Source organism: Staurois parvus, unplaced genomic scaffold (genome assembly GCF_062004578.1).
Source record: "Staurois parvus isolate SC_StPar_1 unplaced genomic scaffold, SC_StPar_1.0 ptg000020l, whole genome shotgun sequence".
Taxonomy (NCBI): Eukaryota; Metazoa; Chordata; class Amphibia; order Anura; family Ranidae; genus Staurois; species Staurois parvus.
In genome coordinates, this window is record NW_028317816.1 from 7,787,077 (window position 1) to 7,809,431 (window position 22,355).

Genomic DNA, 22,355 nt, shown 5'->3' on the forward strand with positions numbered 1-22,355 from the left:
CCATGTATTTTAAAATCTTGGATGAGTACCTTCTTCCCTCAGCGAGAACACTGAAGATGCGTCATGGATGGGTCTTCCAGCGTGACAATGACCCAAAACATACCACCGAGGAAACAAAGGAGTGGCTCAAGAAGAAGCACATTAAAGTTATGGAGTGGCCTAGCCAGTCTCCAGATCTTAATTCTATAGAAAATGTATGGAGTGAGGTGAAACTACAAGTTGCCAAGCAACAGCCAAGAAACTCTAAGGATTTAGAGAAGATCTGTAAAGAAGAGTGGACCAAAATCCCTCCTGAGATGTGTGCAAACCTGGTAAACAACTACAAGAAACATCTTACCTTGCCACCTTTTGTGCTTGCCAACAAAGGTTTGTCCACCAGGTACTATGTCATGTTGAGTTTGGGGATCAAATACTTATTTTACTCACTGAACTTCAACTCAATTTATAACATTTGTACCATACGTTTTTCCTGGATTTTTGGTTGATATTCTCTCTCTATCATTTAAAATACACCTATGATAAAAATTATAGACCCTTCATTTCTTTGTAGGTGGGCAAACTTACAAAATCTGCAGGGGATCAAATAATTATTTTCCCCTCTGTACTTCAGTGCAAAATTGCCTTCCATTGATATTAATGCAAAATTGCCTTTCATTGACTTCAATGCAAATTCGCCTTTCATTGACTTCAATGCAAAATTGCCTTCCATTGACTTCAGTGCAAAAAAGCCTTCCGTTAACTTCAATGCAAAAAAGCCTTCCATTGACTTCAATAAAAAAATGCCTATCAATTGCAATCCTAAGTGAACAATGACCTGTGAATGCCACTATATGCTATCACTTGAGAGTCTGGAACGCACCACTCCAAATTTGAACAAGACCCCTTTTGGAATAGCACTCAAAACACAATGCTTGTTGACCACCAGTGTGACCCACCTCAAAAGGGAACACATAGGATCTAACCTGTCATGCAAATCTGTGCTTTTGAAAACGCATCCAGAACCACATATTTTTGAACCAGAGCTGATGCGAATCTGATGGGGTTCTGATGCGTTCCAGAATGCATAGATTTGCATGCCAAGAGAGATAACATGAGTTTCTACTGAGGTCATTCACCTCTATGCATTCCAAGAGCGATGTGATTTTCAAAAGGGTCCTGTGCGTGTTTGGTGCAATGCGGTGCGTTTTACAGCCAAATAGACTTGAATAGAAACAACAGTGAAAACGCATAGGTGTTCAAATCCAATGTGATTTCAGAGCCAGATACACCTCTTTCTAATGTCACAAAATTAGCCAGAACAGAAGTCGCAGCTGTGTAAAGTACCACAACTGCTCCTGAAATCATGCTTGAAAACGCACAGAAATTGCACCACATCACTGAGAACCAGACCTTAGTATCACTCTAACAATATCAGGCGTTATAGCTACACAAGGCAAACTGAGTTTAGGAAGGGTATCACAGATGAAAAGTATGTGCAGAAGAGGAATGAAGGGGATATGTTGCAAGCAGTAAATGCAGAAAAGAATTATGGAGGGTGTGATGGCAGGTTGTAGGTCTTTAGGATGTTCACTTTACATGCACTTTGCAATGGAATTTTCCCTTATCTTAGCAAATGTGATCAAAATTCACTTTGCAAAGAATACCCAATCACATACAGGTAAATAAACAGTATATTCTTGCACATAACTGGATGATGGAAGTCAGCAAAGCTTTACCTCATTTACTAAGCTATGGGTAAATTCTAATACAAAGTGCAAATTCCTTTGCATAGTGAACATATTTGCCTTTAGTAAATCAACATCAATGTGTTAATTGTTTTTTTTTAGTTTAAAATAATAGTTTCAGTACTGAATTTATCAATCTACAGTACATATTCGGACTCACCTACTTATCGGTCAGCATGCCCAGTCACATAATACGAGGTCATTCCTCCCAGTGAATCACCCTAAGCATAGAGCTGGGAATAGATGGTAAACATAGTGGTAGCCTGAGCCAAAACAATACTGCTGAGTGCTGGGGCCTAGTGCAAATGTGTGAGAGAGATGAGTGGGAGCAATGTCGGAAGCACAATGTACATGTGCCTGTGTTTTCATTTAGAGTTAGATTTTACTATTTGAAAAATAGTAAAATTCAGGGCTTTTTTTTCCTCAGAGAATAGGTGCAGGTACTCCCCCCTTCCAAGTCACCCCCTTGTCTCCACCCCCTACCCACCTCCAAGCACCTGCACTTGGTTCCACCCCTACCCACCTCCCAGTACCACCCTTTTTAGAGAATACGGAACCAAGTGTCATGTTGTGGTGCTATGTGATTTGTATAGAATTTTTCAATGAAAGGCAGTAAAATAGATCCCCTACAGTCGTAACAATAGACCACCCAGCATCCATAGACTCCTTGCAACAATAGACACACCACAACAAAAATTCCCCCCAGCAATAGATTCACCTCAACAACAATAGACCCTCCAGCAGCCAGCATGGATAGACCCTCCAGCAACAACAGACCCCTCCTTTAACAGTAGATTTCTCCCAGCAATATATGATCACCCAGTAATATATGACCCCCTAGCAACAATAGATCTTTCAGCAGCCAGCATGAATAGACCTTCCAGCAGCCAGCAACAATAGACCCCTCCCTCAACAGTAGAACTCTCCCAGCAACAACTGACCCCCCAGAAACAATAGGCTTTCCCAATGACAACAGACCTCCAGAAACAATAGACCCTCCAGCATGCCCCAACACCACTTGCCATTACATACATTCCGTGCTGGAGGTGTCAGAACTGCATTCCCGCTGAGAAAAACCCTGGTAAAATCTAACCCTAAGTGAAAACACAGGCATGTGTACATTGTATCCTTCAGTGTATTTTGTGCTGCAAATTTTGGCTGAAAGCAGCTGTAGATGACAGCTTAAGAGCCCTTTTGAGCTCTAACTATACCTGGAGCAGGTCCATGTGTCCTGCTTGTTTGTAAGCAGGAGACAGAGACTTACAACCAGCAGTCCCACTGTGTACGCAGGGGCAATTGGCTGTGTTTTTTTTTTTTTTTTTTTGTAAACTGCTGAACTGTGCAAAGCTATCAATGAAGGCCAATGCAGTTGGGACAACTTTTCAAGTATCAGTCTACACCACCTTTGAGAAAAATGAAAAACTGAATCGGTGGTTTGGTGTTTGCATGACTGTCATCTATACAATATTTCTAAAACCAACTTGCATTCCACTTAATAAGTATTACAATTTGGCCAAACTCGTGGCTTCTATCTTCTTTTGCTGTTTATTTATTCCAAATTGATATAAATGTTACGCCATAAATATGCTGCTTCAGCATCAGTTACTTGCCTGTTGGTGTGCTGTATGATGCCACAGCACTTCCTTCCAGGTCTGCTGGTAGACAGTTGCCCCTCAGGAAAACCGAAATGCTTGCTGTTTTAGGTATGCCTTGGTCTGTAATAAACAATTGTTATTAAAAGAGAAATATGTGCAACTGTGGCCACAAAGGGTTGACAAACAAAATATAATGGCAAAATCACATAAGCATGAAATGACAAGAGCAATATGACAGCACAAAGCATGAAAGCACTAAAGAGTGACGTTACAAATGGGTGATATTACCCAAGTATGACTATACAATGTATGACAATGACATCCACAAAACTGACAAACACCACACAAGCCTGTCGCCTTCATTTGGCTGTTTCCATTTTGAAAAACTGACATGGATCCATAAGTCCTTGGCTCTATCCCTACAATTTTGCATGAAATGTAACTCTTATATTGCCAGTCCCTCTGCTCTCTACCGCTGGTACAGATGCTGCCTAACAACCTAAATGCTAACAGAGTAACATCCTCAGGAGTGTTTGTTCTTGAAGCTGCAGCACATTTTTTTCCTCACATTTTCCTCTAAAAGCCTAACAAACACCCTGGTGTACCAGTGCGGTATTTTGTTAGTAGCAAGCATTTTTCTGTTTGGTGTCATCCCTCATATTTGTGGAGCAGCAATGTCATCTTTCATATGCATCTCCTGGCCTTCCTTTAATTGGCTGACCTGGGCTTAACATGTATTAGGGTCGCCTCTTGTCATCCAAGCAAATGTCTACACTTACATTTAATGCCTGTTCACACTATAGTGTTGCGGCAAAGCATGCTACATGTGTGCTGCAGTGCGTTGGTTCATTCTGAATAACAATAATATAATGTGAAAAGTGCTATTAAGAAAAATCACATAATACAACAACAGTGAAGTCCAATCCCTAATCAGTCCATCAACTATAAACCATAACCTTCCTGTGTAATCACAGTGCAAAATACAGTCCAAAATTGAAATATGATAAAATCAATCCTTCCAACGATATCCACGATGTATACACCTCAAAAAAAAAAGAAATATCATATAGTGCATTACCTTTTATAAACAAATAATATCACTCTAGTGAATACCCCATACCATTTATGCAGTGAATATTTGTGAAAAATAGTGAAAAAAACGTGAAACAATCTGTGAAATCACTGTGTATGTGAATCACTCTTCAGTGCCACACAAAAGAAAGATTCAAACTGGTGTGCTCTTCTATTTATAGTAAGGATACCCTTACCAACAATCCCAATAAAGCATGCCTATATATTTCACAGATTGTTTCACATTTTTTCACTATTTTTCACAAATATTCACTGCATAAACTGTGTGGGGTATTCACTAGAGTGATATTATTTGTTTATAAAAGGTAATGCACTAAATGATATTTCTTTTTTTTGAGGTGTATACATCGTGGATGTCGTTGGAAGGATTGATTTTATCATATTTCAATTTTGGACTGTATTTTTCACTGTGATTACACAGGAAGGTTATGGTTTATAGTTGGACTGATTAGGGATTGGACTTCACTGTTGTTGTATTATGTGCCTTTTCTTAATAGCACTTTCACATTATATTATTTTGTACATCTTCAGGGGAGGGTGTTGATTGTGTTGTGGGGGAGGTATTTTTATTAGTATATTTGGAGGTGGTTTTGATTTGAATACATTCTGAATAACACCCCAGCACACCTTGAAACGGATGTTCATTGAACTGTCAAAGAACGGTGTGTGCCATATTTTTGGGCAATGTAATGTACATCCTTTGCACAGAATGAATGAATGAATGGAACAATATCACACCAACAAAAGTAACATGCATTGCCACAATTTCAAGCTGCATCACACAAGTGCTTGTTACACAGAATGGGGACCAAGCTACCTAGGCTGTGCAGGGCCCCATCCATGATTTTTAATGGTGGCTTTGCCTGCTCCTGTCCACACCAAGTCCTGGGAATCAGGAATTCCTCTACATCTGAGAGTGTATGTTGTTGTGTTGCTCTCTATATGTGAATAAATCACAATGTATTCTCTCTGCTTGTACATAGTGTAGCAGTCTATGTCTGTCTGTTCCTGGTTGGTTGAACTAAATGGACTAGTGTCTTTTTTCAGCCTCACTAACAATGTAACCACTTTCCCTGGTGTCCTTTTTAAATGTTCGGGGGGGAAGGGGGGGGCAGGAAGGATTAGCAATCATGTGACCACTGTGTTTGGCTGTTACAGTGGACACGTAATCGAAAGACGGTCTCACCGGCTACCAATGAGAGCCATTTCCAGCAATTCGGACTTTGTACTGGGAATGCACAGGGAGCATGCTCCCAACACATAAACACTGTCCGTCCAACAACACATATGTGTGACATGTGAGCATTAAAGCCCAGCTTTTGCTGCTGCACATATGGGTTACTGGGGCATTGTCAGAACTTTAGCTCTGAGAATATAATCAGTATATTTATGAAAATAGGTGGGGATCTGGAATTATAGAGATTCTCTACTAAAAAGTAAAAATGTGCAAAAATATATATTTATTAATAATAAAAATCTGTGCAAAATGGTAATGAAATATAATAGGTGATGATAAATAATAAACAATTCAAAATAACAGTACAATGATCTAATCCAAAATATTGGTTAGAAATTCAAACCAGAAATTACTTTCAAATATTAAAGGATTAGAACCAACTGTCTAGAAGAAATGCAGTATAAGAAACTATCAGTAACTCAGCAACATGTTACAACAGCTATGCAAACAACCACGTGATCTCTCTACAACCAGACATTCAAAGCTTAACGAGTACCTTGGCATGAAATGATTAAGAATACCATACACAGGCCAATCCAATCAGCTTACTATCTATCTGAGGTCAAGATCAATTGTTACACTGAGTTGTCTACCTTGTCGTATATATATATATATATATATATCCAGCTAAACCATTGACTAGAAGCTGGAATTAGCTTTAGAGATATTTAAAATTAAAATTTTCCCCAGAGAATTAAAATGAAAATAATTTATACTGCAGTTAAAAGTACTTAACATCAACTCCTGTGCAAACCATAACCTTTATTGGACTAAACAATTTATCTGGAGATATAAGGCGAGTACAAGTTAGCTAAAAAAATGAAAGTTATAGTTACCAATATGGACTCTATGGTGTCAGTGATGTCAGCTTTCAGTCGGCTCATTTCAGGATGTCTGTGTCCATCTGTTGTCCCTTGTCTCCCATCTTTTTCTTGTGATGTCCTGTCTTTTTGATGATGTGCCCTCCTTCTCTGTCCATCTCCTACTTTTATCCCCCCAAAAAACCTAAGCGGGCAAATCTTATCTCTCCTAAAACTGAAGTCAGACTAGGTGTCATTTTCTTTACTAATTGATTTCAATCACCTGAAGGGGGCAGTATAGGATTAGGAATGTTTTTGGGTATCTGGGACATTTCTTCTGTAACATGTCAAAGGTTGACCTTTAACCTTGGCTAGTAAGAATATCATGAATATTAACTGCCTTTCTGACAGGGCTGGTTTCAGACAGATTAGTACTCATGTCACTGCAAATAATGTATAACCTAAGTGATTCTGGAGAAGAAAAAAAAATATACCTATGTATCCTACAAAACTCAAACTATTTATTTCTAATGTTAAAAACATAATATCCACAATATATCAATAGGTATTAATTGTTAAAACCAATTAATATAGAAAAAATATATATGTATATGGAAATTGAACATAGTAATATAAAACCTGAATTACTTAAGCAAGCAAGAATTCACTTCATGCAATACTACTAATAATACAATTGACAACTGACATTTTTGATTAAAGTAATCCTGTCAAATAATACTAATACCATATACAATGTAAAGTTTAATATGAACTCTTTTCCAGATGTTCATGGAGAAAAAAATCATTGTGAACAGTTCTTTTGTGCTTTGTTCAATCTAGACATGGACTCATCCATTTATCTTACAGCTTGGTATCATGTCTTGTCTTTATCTTGCAGCTGTCTGATACCACCATACTTCCCCCAAAATTTATAACCTGGGAACATAAGCTGTAACGACTTTGGAATGCTCTTAGAATCTGCAAAAGGTTCAGAAACCATGAAAATAGAATATACAGAACAAAATGGCTTCCAGCATGCCCATGTAGAGATGATAAGTTCAAGCCTTCCTGTTTCATTCTGTAAGCCCAGAACAGTTCCGACAGCATAAAGGGGTTAAAGTGATAACCCTTGTTTTTTTAAGCACTTTCAGCAACTGATTTAATCATTCACTGAGTATGCAGCTTATATATTTTTTAATCCTTGCCTGAGTTCCTGTTTATCTGGTGCCCCAGGTTTCCTGTTTCAAGGCGGACTGTTTCTTCTGTAGTATCCTATGGAGGGACTAGAGTTGTCTACGGACTAGAGCTGCGCCTCCTACATTGCGTGTATCAATAGAAACACAAAGCGCCACAGCTCAGGATGGAAAGACACTCCCCTGCTCCTCCCTCCTCCAAGTTAATAAACTGACTGGAGACTGCACTGCAAACTTTTACCTCTTTCCCAGGGGCGGACTGACAACTCATGGGGCCCCCGGGCAATAGGGGATCATGGGGCCCCTGTGTCCTTGCCCAAACTCAAAAAAGCCTACCATGGGCATGAAAAAGGTACCAGGGGCATCTCATGGGGCCCCCTACTGACCCTGGGCCCTCGGGCAGTGCCCGAGTTTCCAAATGGTCAGTCCGCCCCTGCTCTTTCCTATAAAGACTAGAAGTTCAGCACTGAGAGAGCAGGAGCCAGCAGCACATAAACAGCAGGTAAAATAAGTACTGAACACGTCACCATTTTTCTCAGTAAATATATTTCTGCTAAGGTGCTATTGACATAAACTTTTCACCTCATTTCAGTAACAACCCATGCATGCCATATATACAAAGAAACCAAAACATATAAATTCAGAAATTAATTTTTTTGTAATAAAATGGAATAATACAGGGAAAAAGTATTGAACACGCTAATTGAAATTTATTTAATACTTCGTACAAAATCCTTTGTTGGTAATGACAGCTTCAAGATGCCTCCTGTTTGGAGAAACTAGACGCATGCATTGCTCAGGTGTGATTTTGGCCCATTCTTCCACACAAACAGTCTTCAAAATGTGAAGGTTCGGTGGGCCTCTTCTATGAACTCTGATCTTTAGTTCTTTCCACAGATGTTCTATCGGTTCTATTGGATTCAAGTTAGGTGATTGGCTGGGTATTCTAGCAACTTTATTTTCTTTCTTTGAAACCAACTGAGTTTCCTCAGCTTTGTGTTTTGGATCACTGTCTTGATGAAATGTCCACCCTCATTTCATCTTCATCATCCTGGTAGATAGCAGCAGATTTTTATCAAGAATGTCTTTGTACATTTTTCCATTCACCCTTCCTTCAATGACATGACGTTTGCCAGTACTGTATGGTGAAACACAGCCCCACACCATGATGTTCCCACCTCCAAACTACTTTGCTGGTATGGTGCTTTTGGGGTGATGTGCAGTGCTATTTGACCTCCAAACATGGCATCTAAAGAGTTCAATTTTGGTCTCATTTTACTAGACTACAGTTAGGTCCATATATATTTGGACACAGGCACATTTTTAGTTTTTTTTTCAGGTATTTACCAAAACATATTTAAGCTATAGTTCTATAATGGCTGTGGGCTGAAAGTGCAGAAAGTGCACACACTCAGGTTAAATTTGAGGGTATGTACATCCAAATTGGAGGAAAGGTTTAGGAATTACAGCTTTTCAAGGGACCAAAAGTAACTGGACAATTGAATATGATCATACATAAAATCACTGGCAATGAATGCCAACTGGGTTGAGATCAGGTAATTGACTCGGCCATTTCTTCATGTGTTCAATACTTTTTCCCTGTGTCATTCCATTTTATTAGACATAACTTAATTTCTGAACTTACTTGTTTTGGTTTCTTTGTATGTATGGATTGTATAAGTTGTTACAGACATGTGGAGAAAATGTCATGTCAGTAATACCTTTAGAAATATAATAACCTGGAAAAATGTTCAATACTTAGATAGGTTTTGTGTACGAATGACACTCTTTGCAAACAAAGGCAGTGCTACTCAAACACATGCTTTTGAACACAAAGTTCAGCAGAGGCTGATTTGTCTGTTATACAAACAGATCTTACACAACATGCAGCATGCACAACACATAGTGCAGAAAAGGCAACAGGAAGGGGTGAGTAAAGGGGATAAATAAAGGGGAAGTGGGAGGTAATAACCCAGGTGTAGTTCTTTGTGTATCATGTAATACTGAGAAAAAGTACATACAGCATTATAAACTATATTTTAAAATGGAATGTGAAACAATTTTATTTACTCACCAACAGAATCAAATATGAACTGGTCTTGAGTAACTGCTAGAAATGATGGGACTGTAATGGAGAGTATGGTCTTCTTCACCTGCAGTTTTGTCCGTATACAGAACTATTCAGGAATCAAGAACCCAAAAGTACAATATTTAGTTATTTGTTTGGAAAACATATTCAGAAATGTAAAAACCATATAATCATCTGTACCCTAGGAACAAAAAAAATATAAAAAGTTCTCAAATTTTAATTTTCTAGAGAATAAAAAGTTAAATCTAATAAAAAAATTTGTTTTGCTAATGTTTACGAAAAGGTCCATAAACGTAATGTTGGGAGGCTACTAAAAGTTACTTCTTGAAGCCCATATTTAATTTAATATGATTATAGTTTCTTGAAGACCACGTGGCTTAATTTTTTTGTGTTTGAATACATTGCATTTGTTTCGATATAATGCATTTGAGAATAGGTGATGATTAGGTTGTGGTCTGTCTGAAGACTTCTCCTCTATTGTCGTTCCAGTGACAACTCCAAATTTTGGATTTCTTCTCATTCATCTCTTCTTCATTCCCAATGACAATGGTCATCAGGACAAAAACAGAACACGAAGCTCAGCTCAGCAGCATTTAAACAAATAAAACAAATGTTTTTTCAGCAATATAATAAATACACCATCTAACGATCTGCTTTAAAAACAGACGTTGTTGCAACCAAAACCAAATTTTGTTTTTTGGATACTGTAGCAATCATGCACACAGAGATGGACGCGGTTATCTATTTTGCTCCAAACCCCTTCGTTTCGTATCTCTCTCTCCCAAATCAGCTTTCCTCATCCCCCCTCCCTCTCTGTTGAGTGACATGTGGTCTGTTTGATGCAGATCCCAGGCAGCAAACTCATTGGGAGGGCGTCATGGTTATAAATCTCACAACTAGCTGGTGCCCCTCTGTCTACGAGACTCCTGCTGGAGAAGGGGTCGTAACGCCATAAACCGAGCCCTCGCTGAGCTTCAAAAGACATTCCAGGGAGTCGTAAATACAGACTTACATTTAAAAACTCACTTTTCCATATAATTTTATATCTCCAAATTGGAAATAATTACACAAACGTGGAACACATATTCGGATGGCTCATGGTAAGACAAGTCGCCTGGTATATTACACCCCCTATCTGACATATACAGGAGAGCAAAAAATTATATCTCCTTAACCATTCAAACAGATATTTCATATTTCATATCTAACCGTTCAGCAGATGATTCTGGGTATTAATCTACTCGTGGATAGAATGTTATATGTACTTAGGAAAAGTTATTGGCCATAGTATAATTTGTGAAGGCTTTGGTCAAAGACTGAGCTCCCAGCCTACACAACCCCCTTCAGAAATGAGGCGACTGGTTCTCTGTTTCAGGGAGACACCCTGTGGAGGTCCTAGAAAAAGCTAAGAAAAGCTGAGTTGAGCTAAGTTGAAGAATTCTCCCTTTTTAACATCGGAACCAACTTTGGGAGAAAACGCCCTTTTGCCCAGAAAACTTGAAAGCTGCTTAACCCGAGGCTTTTGGCAAGTATTTATCTATCTCAATTCCTTTCTGTTATCTCTTTGCTGTGCTATTGCTGTCTGTATATATATTGGCTACATCTTTTTCTGTAAATATTTTTATTGCACCCTTTTGACCTTTTAGTAATAAGTCTTACTTTCTGAAAGTGTTGAACTGTTTCTAAAGCTCTTTAATGCAAACTCAGAACTCCTGCCTCTGAAAAGCGCTACCGTGTGTGTGTTTTAAACTTCGGTATATTGCTGCCTGCGGTGACAGTGGTATACAGACGATTATTCAACCATCATAGTGTTATTGCTGATATTGCCGAGTTTCCACTTTCTCTATACAAAAAGGAGGTGGTGGCAGTGTGAAGGGTTACTTGCGTAATTAACCTGACCCAGTAGCAATTGCGCAGGCTGCAGGTACATCGGTGGTCCATTAGCTGGAAAATCGTTGTGCAGAGTGCAGCTGGGCATGGCATTGTTACGCACATGACAGCGCGGTTTTAGATTGGCTAGTCCTTCGGTCACGAGTTGGTGAGAAGGGCTGGGGTCTGACACCGCGATCGTCTCAGATACCTGGTAAGTATGCAGGAAATTGTGCACCTTACTTTAGAAAATAAGTGTACGTTGCGATTTTAGTTTTTACCCCTTACTTACTTTATCCACAGTGAAGAAAATAGTTTTAGATACACTTTAAGGTAATAAAGAAGTGCATATTTATATTATACAGTCACTGATAGAGGACATTTTGGAAAATCTCCCATAAAAAAAAATCAATGCCATAAAACCACCTTTGTTAAGTTGAGTGTACCAATGTAACGACTTATTATTTATTTATTACAGGTACTTATATAGCGCTGTCAATTTACACAGCGCTTTACATATATATTGTACATTCACATCAGTCCCTAACCCTCAAGGTATGTACAATCTAAGGTCCCTAACTCACATTCATACATACTAGAGCCAATTTAGACAGGATGCAATTCACCTACCAGCATGTCTTTGGAGTGTGGGAGGAAACCGGAGTACCCGGAGGAAACCCACGCAGAAACAGGGAGAACATGCAAACTCCAGGCAGCTGGTGCCGTGGTTTGATTTGAACCAACGACCCTAGTACTGCCAGGCAGAAGTGCTATCTATTTAGCCACTGTTGAGGTTTGTAATTTTGTCTGTACATATGTTGGAAAGAATCTTAATTTCCTTTTCAAAAAATAGCATTCACAAGGACAGGAACAAAGGGGAAATCTCCAACAACAGGCATCCAGATGGCAATTAAAACCCAATAAATCTTCTAATCCTTTCTACCTCTATCCAAAACATAAAAGTCCGCATTTACACTTTAACAAAAAAAAAATGATTCAAGGCTTTTTTGTTTGTACATATCTGTATGGCATGTAATTTTAACATGCAACCTTATATTCTGATCCAGTAGATTTTTAAAATATATAACACATTTTTAAAATCTGAAAGCGACACTAAACAATATCCTTATTCTTCAAAAATAATGCACTTCTTAACCACATGTGGACTGCCAGCCTGCAATGTACTACGTACCTGTGTGTCGCTGCCTGCTTCCGAGTTTTAGGATGCGCATGCATGCCCCCCCCGCCGGCACCCACTGTGATTGTACACAGGGGAAACCTGTCAGGAAGTCTCGACCAATGATTCATGGCCGGGACCTGCTGATTGGCTGTGTACAATCACAGCCCACAGCTCTGTGCTGACAATCAACACAGACCTCTGTAAAAGAGAATGATCTCTGTTTCTCATCCCTGCAAACCAGGGATGGGAAACAAAGAGATCATTAACCACTTGCCCTCCTGAGGATTTACCCCCCTTCCTGACCAGGCCTCTTTTTGCTACTCGGCGCTGCACTAATTCAACTGATAATTGCGCGGTCATGCAATGCTGCACCCAAACGAAATTTACGTCCTTTTTTCACACAAATAGAGCTTTCTTTTGGTGGTATTTGATCACCTGTGTGCTTTTTATTTTGCACGCTATAAACAAAAAAAGACCAAAAATTTTGAAGAAAAACAATATTTTTTACTTTCAGCTATAAAAAATATATAGTTAACTCAAAATTAGTTATAAATTTAGGCCAAAATGTATTCTGCTACTTGTTTTTGGTAAAAAAATCCCAATAATTGTATATTAATTGCTTTGTGTGAAAGTTATAGCGTCTACAAACTATGGTATAGATACTGCAATTTACGCCATTTTTTTGCTACGCTAGTTTAATTGACAATTGCGCGGTCATGCAATATGGTACATAAATTAAATTTATGTCCTTTTTTTTCACACAAATAGAGCTTTCTTTTGGTGGTATTTGATCACCTGTGCACTTTTTATTTTTGGCGCTATAACCAGAAAATTTTTGAAGAAAAAAATTTTTTTTGAAAAAAAAACAATATTTTCTCATCCAAATAAACAAAAATTTCATCATAAATTTAGGCCAAAATGTATTCTGCTACATGTTTTTGGTTAAAAAAATCCCAGTAAGTGTCTATTGATTGCTTTGTGTGAAAGTTATAGCGTCTACAAACTATGGTATAGATAATGGAATTTACACAGCTTTTACTTTCTGACCGCCCATCACATTTCTTGAGGTGCTAAAATACCAGGATAGTACAAACACCCTCAAATGACCCCTTTTCGGAAAGTAGACACCCTAAGCTATTTGCTGAGAGGCATATTGAGTCCATGAAAGATTTTTTTTTTTTTCCACAAGTTTCTGGAAAATGACAAAACATTTTTTTTTTTTAAAGATTTATTTCTTGCACAAGCCATGGGTATATGTGGAATACCACCCCAAATACATTCTACTACTTCTACCGAGTATGGGGATACCACGTGTGTGAGACTTTTTGGGAGCCTAGCCTCATACAGGAGCCTGAAATCCAATGACCACTTTGAAAGCCTGAAGGTGCGTATTTTCCTCATTACACTTCCTCACTACCCATTACAGTTTTGAAGGCCCTGACATGCCAGGATAGCACCAACCCCCCCTCAAATGACCCCTTTCTGGAAAGTAGACACCCCAAAGAATTTAAAAAGAGGCATGGTGAGTATTTTGCAGATCTAATTTTTTCTTACAAGGTTTTGAATTAGAAAAAAAAAATAGAAAAAATATGTTTTTGTTTTTTTTCTTCATTTTCCAAAAACATGTGGCAACAAATGAGATCTGCAAAATACTTACCGTGCTTCTTATCAAATTCCTTGGGGTGTCTATTTTCCAAAAAGGGGTCATTTGGGGGGGTTAGGTGCTATCCTGGCATTTCAGGGCCTCCGAAACTGTGATAGGTAGTCTGGAAGTGTAATGAGGAAATAAAGCCCTTTAAAAGCCTGAAGGTGCTTATTGGATTTTGGGGTCCTGTACTTGGCTAGACTGCCAAAACGTCTCTCACATGTGGTACCCCCCTACTCGGGAGAAGTAGCAGAATGTAGTTTGGGGAGTAATTCCACATATACCCATGGCATGTGTGAGCAGTAAATCATTTAAGTAACAATTTTGTGTAAAAAAAAAAAAAAAATTGATAATTCAACATGCCTCTCAGAAAATAGTTTGGGGTGTCTACTTTCCAAAAAAGGGTCATTTTGGGGGTGGGGGCATTCTATGCCCAGCATTAGAAGTTTATGTCACACATAACTCACTCTTCTAACCACCTGAAGACCAAGCCTTTTCTGACACTTTTTGTTCACATGAAAAAAAATCTGTATTTTTTGCTAGGAAATTAATTTAAACGCCCAAACATTATATATTTTTTAAAGCAGACACCCTAGTGAATAAAATGGTGGGTACAACAATTTTTTATGGCACATAGTACTCACGCAGCGATTTTTCAAAAGCAAATTCTTTTTTAAAAATACACTTTTTTACTTTTAATGGACAAAAACATAATATATTGGCCAATTATTTGGTAAAATATAAAAGATAATGGTATGTCGAGTAAATAGATACCAAACATGAAATTACAGAGGAGGTCTAGTGTTAGAATTACTGCCCTTGATCTGAAGTTCACAACAAATACCTCACATGCATGGCGCAACCGCTGTTTACATAACGGCACAGGGTCAAAGCTCGTGCACACAGGTGTGCGCGCATGGGAGGGGCAATTTTTTTTTTTTTTTTAGTTATTTTGATTTTTTTTTATTATTTTTACATTGTACCTTTCATTTTTTTTTTTTTATCACTTTTAATGCTATAACAGGGAATGCAAATATCCCCTATAACTTCAATGGGCATTGTCATATATTCTTTTTTGAGAAATCTGGGGTCTATCAGACTCTGGATATCTCCTCTGCCCTTACATTATCTAGTCAAACCAAAATCGGTGTGATCAGATGCTTTCCCAATTTACAAATGGCGCTGTTTATATCCTGCGAAACTGAAGTGATGAAATGCTTGTAGCTTCCGAATTCTTAAGACTATAGAGATGATTGGCACCACTCTGGCCTCCAATCAGCTCTATGGTCAGCTGGCAGAAACACCGGCTACATTCTCAGGTTCCCCTGAAGGCACAAGACTGCCTGAGAAGGCTGTGGAAGGCAGCGGGGGAGAGGGGGCATCATCTCCCACTGCTTGTAAAAGCAATCCTACAGCTAATTAGCCACTAGGATTGCTTTTACATGAAAGCCGATCGCCGGCTGAAAAAAATGATACCAGGATTATGCCTGCAGCTGTAGGCATCATCCTGGTATAACCATTCAAAGTCCAGTGATGTACAAGTACTTTGCTGGTCTTTGTTGGGTATATATACTATGTTCTTTTTTTTTTGTATGCAGCCTGTGGACTGAATGAAAAAATTAGAAGAAATCTCTGCCAGAAAAAGTGTGTGGTATGCCCACACCGCCCTGCATCCACCCACTTCTAATGGTGGGCACACATTAGGTCACACTTTGCCACAAGCGCCAGTTCCAAGATTGAACAAATGTCTAAATAGTTGCACGCTTGAATAAAAATTGTCCATGTATAAGTGCTACCCCATATGAAAAAAGAATGACACCAAGTCCCAAACTATCTTGCCACTGCTCCCCATGTAGTCTGGGCATCCAGGGGGCTCCACGTGACTATCTTTTCCCTCATTAATCCAAAACTTATTAGTATAGCCTGTTGTCCTCTCACAGGTCTTCTACATCTTGACCCCATATCTGGCACGCTTGCAGGGGAGAAATTGTTTGAATGCAAGGCTGCCAGAAAAATTAATGAGGGACTCTTCCACGCAGATGTTTTGCTGGGGAGTATAGACATCTGCAAATTTTTGGTTAAGGTGATTTGCGAGGGGCTGAATTTTGTGGAGCTGGTCAAATTCAGGGTCACCCCGAGGATGACAGAGTGTATTGTCATTGAAATGCATAAAACACATTATACTCTCATATCTATGCCTGGCCATGGCAGCAGAGAACACAGGCATATGATGAATCGGGTCTGCGAAACAATACAACCGCAATTCATTTCTTTTAGTAATGCCCATGTTGAGGGTTAGGCCCAAAAAAAATGTAAATTCGAAAACCGTAATGAGTTTCCATGCAAATGGTCTGGCAAGGTTTGAATTTGGGTTGGCGGCGATAAATTGTTGTGCATATAAATTGCTTTGATCCACAATCAACGCATACAGATATTCTGTGAAAAACAGCTCCAAAATTCAAGGAGGTATGTGAAAGACCAAGATGTACTAGACCGCTGGCACTCGCCAGTTCACCAAAAGGTAGAGCGGCACTAGTACTGGCACTGCTGCATATGAGAGTCATCAAAATTTACCGGCAAGTGCTAACAGAGATCAGGCCTGATTCTGCGAACACTGCGGTTTTGTGTGCAATGTATCAAGTGACAGTGACCTACTGACACTGCACTTGCTGGGGGAGAAGGGGGGGGGGGTTAAGCGTAGGGGCTAAACGCAGGTGCTGGCAGGTGCCGGGACTGATCCCACTAACGCGGCATTTTTGGGGATGCTATACTATTGTAAACGCTGGTATAGTGCTGATCTGATCAAAGATATTGACCCGTTCAGACACTATACTAGCAATGGAGGTTTATTGTGCAAGAGCGTGCTCCTGGCAATCAAGGGGTTAAATGTGATGACTGATGTACTGACGGGCAATCTGACGCTATCTGGGAGGTGCGTGAAAACCACGGGAGCATGAATCACGTATATATATATATATATATATATATATATATATATATTGTGGGGTTAGCTCAGGTGGGCGATCTCCTTCCCTGGGAAAACAAAACATCAAAATAAACCCTTGCCATCCAGGCACTAACTAAACAGGAGACGTTTCCTCTCTCAGAGGTGAAGGGCTTCTCCCTGTCACCCAAAACAAAACAAAAGCAAACCTTTTCTTGTAGGTATAGTACACACACACAGCTCTCTCAGAATACCTCTCTGAGTCCCAGGCCATGAGCAACTCCTTGCTCCAGCCCTGCCTCCTTTATACCACCTGTTGGTGGTCATCAGTGGAGCACAAACTCCGGTCCGGAACCACCTCTGCCATTGTGGCCCCGAAAACCCGGAGTGGACTCCACCTTACACCTCACAGTATGACCTCATGTGAGGTGACACATATCGTCCATCCATCACTTTGCCGTTCATACTGTCACATATCCCCCCCCCTCTGCTCAAGCCCCTGCGGCTGAGCAACTGTCCCAACCAGGCAATGGACCCGGGAGAGGGCATCTACATTGCTTTGCAGTTTCCCCGCTCTGTGTTCCACCGTAAATCTTAACGCTTGTAGCACAAGAAACCACCTTGTCACTCGGCTATTTTTCTCCTGGTTATCGCACATCCATTTGAGCGGGGCATGATCAGTAACCAACTTGAACTGTCTTCCTAACAGGTAATATTTCAGGGCCTCCAAGGCCCATTTGATGGCCAAACCTTCCTTCTCCACAATGACATAGTTTCTCTCATGTTTGTTGAGCTTTCTACTTAGGAAGACCACAGGGTGCTCCTCCCCATCTCTGATTTGGGACAGTACAGCACCTAGTCCCACGTCAGAGGCATCAGTCTGTACCACAAACTCTGTTGTGAAATCTGGGGTCACTAGCACTGGTTGGGCACAGAGAGCTTGTTTCAGCCTTTGAAATGCGGTCTCCGCCTCAGGATTCCACTTAATCATGACCCCCCTACCTTTTGTCAGATCTGTCAGTGGGGCTGCAATGGTGGCAAAATTGGGGATAAACCGCCTGTAGTATCCTGTGATCCCAAGAAATGCCCGGACTTGCTTTTTATTTACCGGTTGGGGCCACTTTTGAATTGCCTCAATTTTATTTATCTGAGGCCTAATGAGACCTCGACCAATAATGTAGCCAAGATATTTGGCCTCCTCCAAGCCTATGGCACACTTTTTGCGGTTGGCGGTAAGACCTGCTTCCCTCAGCGAATCTACTACCGCTTGCAAGCGGGACAAATGAGACTCCCAGTCTGGACTGTGGATGACGACATCGTCCAAATAGGCAGCTGCATATTGGCGATGTGGTCTTAGCATTTTGGCCATCATTCGTTGGAATGATGCCGGAGCACCATGTAAACCAAACGGCATCCGCTTATACTGAAAGGACCCCTCGGGGGTAGAGAATGCCGTCTTTTCTTTTGCAGCTTCCGTTAAAGGAATCTGCCAATAGCCTTTGGTTAAATCTAAGGTGGTTATGTACCGAGCCGTTCCCAACCTGTCAATGAGCTCATCCACCCGAGGCATCGGGTACGCATCAAATTTAGACACACTGTTCAGTTTCCTGAAATCATTACAGAAACGAATTGTTCCATCTGGTTTTGAGACCAACACTATGGGACTCGACCACTCACTGTGAGATTCCTCAATCACTCCCAACTCTAACATGTCCTTTATTTCCTTTGCCACCGCTTCCCGTCTGGCCTCGGGTATTCTATAGGGCTTGACATTTACGCGGACCCCTGGCTGGGTAACTATGTCATGCTGTATGACCGTCGTCAGTCCAGGTAGGTGAGAGAAGAAATCTCCATTTTTCCTCACAAACTCCTTAACATCATTTTGTTGGGCTACTGACAAAATTTCCGTTATAGGTACCTGAGGGGCCACGTCCTTTTGGGGGCTTGGTACTGCCAACAAACTTTCCCTGTCTTTCCAAGGTTTTAAGAGATTAACATGATAGATTTTTTCGGGTTTCCTTTTCCCTGGCTGGTAAACTTTATAATTTACTTCCCCCACTTTCTCCCTAATTTCAAAGGGACCTTGCCACTTTGCGAGGAATTTACTTTCCACGGTGGGGACTAGCACCAGCACTCTATCCCCAGGGTTGAAGGTATGGATCCTGGCACCCCGGTTATAAACCCTTCTCTGGACCTCCTGGGCTTGCTCCATGTGTTCCTGAACAAGTGGCATGACAGCTGCGATTCTATCCTACATCTGTGAGATATGCTCGATGACACTTCTATAGGGCGTGGACTCTGTCTCCCAGGTTTCTTTTGCAACATCTAGCAATCCCCTGGGATGTCTACCATACAGTAATTCAAAAGGTGAATATCCTGTAGATGCCTGAGGTACTTCTCGTATAGCAAACATGAGATATGGTAGCAAAAAATCCCAATTTCTCCCATCTTTGTCTACTACCTTTTTTAACATGTTCTTAAGAGTCTTGTTAAACCTCTCCACAAGCCCATCGGTTTGGGGGTGGTAGACCGAGGTACGGAGATGGGAGATTTTGAACAATTTGCATAGTTCTTTCATAACTCTAGACATAAATGGCATGCCCTGATCCGTTAATATCTCCTTTGGAATACCTACACGACTAAACACCCGGACAAGCTCTTTGGCGATAGTTTTAGCGGAGGTATTACGCAAGGGAATGGCTTCTGGATACCGGGTGGCATAGTCAAGTATCACCAGTATGTGCTGATGGCCCCGGGCAGACTTTACTACTGGACCCACCAGATCCATGCCCACTCTTTCAAACGGTACTTCAATTAAGGGTAGAGGTACTAGCGGACTGCGAAAATGGGGTGAGGGTGCAGAATATTGACATTCCGGGCATGACTCACAATACGCTTTGACATCTCCATGTAAGCCTGGCCAAAAGAATCTCTGGGTTATCCTCTCCTTTGTTTTCTCTACCCCCAAGTGTCCCCCCATTATATGCCCATGGGCTAAGTCTAGTACCATCCGGCGAAAGGGTTTGGGGACCACTAACTGTTCTACCACCTCCTCCCCTTGCTTTACCACTTGATACAGCAAGTTATTGTTAAGAGCCATGTAGGGAAAAGACACCACTACATCATTTTCAACTGGTTCCCCATCAATTATTTTAATGTTTTCACAGGCTCTATTAAGTGTGGAATCTTTCAGCTGTTCCGTACAAAAATCCTCTTTTCTGACCTCTAGGTCAGGCACCACATTCTGTCTACTCTCACTAGAGCCAGCAATCATCTCTAGTTCTATATCCTCAGTGTCTGGGGTTGGATCCAACTCCTCCTGCTCCCCAGCCATTACAGAGAAAGGGAAAAGATCTACACCTTCCTCGGACACACCCACAGTTTCCACTTCCACTCGGCAGTCAAAGGGGTCAGGAGTGAGTTCAGGAGTTTCCGGTGTTTCCCCAGCAGGGGGAGCTCGGTCCTCCGGACACCTCTCCTTGTCCCATAACCTCCAGAAATGGGGAAAATCTCTCCCCACTATGGCTTCATGAAGCAGAGAGGGCACCACCCCCACTGAATGGGTCACAGGGCCCCAGGGAGTATCAATCTCCACCAGAGCAGTCTGGTAATTACGTGTATCACCAAGAATACAAATAACCCCAATAGTGCTAGGGTGTAAGCTTGCAGGGTTTACCAAATCACTCTTAACTAAGGTCACAACACTACCCGAGTCTAGCAGAGCAGTTACTGGCTTTTCATCAATTGCACTCACACACATTTGCTTTTCCATGCGTTTCTGACATGCTGCAGTACATACCACCTGTGCAAAAAGAGACATGCGTTTTCCTAAATAAGCATTTTCACATTGCATAGGTTCATCATTTAAAGGACAGTTTGCAGCAATATGACCTAACGCATGACAACGATAACATTATATGTTCAGTACTTAGATCTCTAAATGGCTTTGGGGACCTTCCTGACCTATTTGGCCAGTCTCTAGGCCCTAAGCCTACCATCTTATTATCTGAATCAATAGTCTTATCATTTTTTTCTGAGCCTTTGGCCCATGGAACAGTCTTACCAGATCCTCCGGATAGTTTTCCACCCCTAGTGACATTGGGGTACGGCCCAGGTGAGTGAAAAAAGTCCTCAGCAGCTGCATATCTCTCCACCAGGTCCACCAGCTCGTTTGCAGATTTAGGGTCTCCACGGCCGACCCACTTCCTCAAAGTGGCAGGGAGTGCACGTAAATATTGGTCCATGACCACACGCTCCACAATCTGAGGGCCTGACAATACCTCTGGCTGGAGCCACTTTTTGGAGAGATGTATCAAATCGAACATCTGAGATCTGGGTGGTTTGTCAGCCCTGTAATGCCACTGATGCACCCGCTGAGCCCGGACTGCAATGGTGACGCCCAGGCGTGCAAGGACCTCAGCCTTCAGTTTCTCATAGTCCTGGGCATCCCCTGGTTCCAGGTCATAATAGGCTTTTTGGGATTCACCTGTCAAAAATGGTGCAAGCAGTCCTGCCCATTGCTCCTTTTTCCATCCTTCCCGAACAGCAACCCTTTCAAAAGTTGTGAGGTAGGCCTCCACGTCATCCGCAGGTGTCATCTTCTGCAAAACATAGCTGGCCCATGCCATTTTCTGCTCCACTGGCAGCGGATCTGCAGATTCCTTCTTTAATTCTAATAGGTGTTGGGCCACCTGCTTAAGGAGCTCTCGGTCGGCTTGTTGGGCTTCATGTTGTGCTTGTTGGGCTTCATGTTGTGCTTGTTGGGCCTCCGTAAACTGGCGATTTGTCTCCCGTTGTGCTGCATTGGCCTGCAGCAAGGCTCTTATTATTTCCTCCATCTTCCCACTTGCTCAGGAAGTTGCCCGCCAAATCCACCATATGTGGGGTTAGCTCAGGTGGGGGATCTCCTTCCCTGGGAAAAAGGTAGACCGCACAGCAGGCTTTCGTCAAAATCTGACTGGTTGTCAGTTTTATTTAAAAGGTTTGC

General features: G+C 41.1%; 1 protein-coding gene across 3 annotated transcripts in view; it reads right to left on the reverse strand.

Annotated features, from left to right (window-relative positions):
• The window catches only part of BBS9 (Bardet-Biedl syndrome 9), a 488,277-nt gene that overhangs the window by 247,105 nt on the left and 218,817 nt on the right, over positions 1–22,355 (reverse strand). For all 3 annotated transcript variants that reach the window (XM_089687164.1, XM_089687172.1, XM_089687155.1), the window contains exons 13-14: positions 9,716–9,818; positions 3,335–3,439 (exon numbers count right to left, since the gene is read on the reverse strand). In XM_089687164.1, the coding sequence (XP_089543290.1) occupies positions 3,335–3,439; positions 9,716–9,818 (208 nt within the window). The remainder of the gene's footprint in view (positions 1–3,334; positions 3,440–9,715; positions 9,819–22,355) is intronic.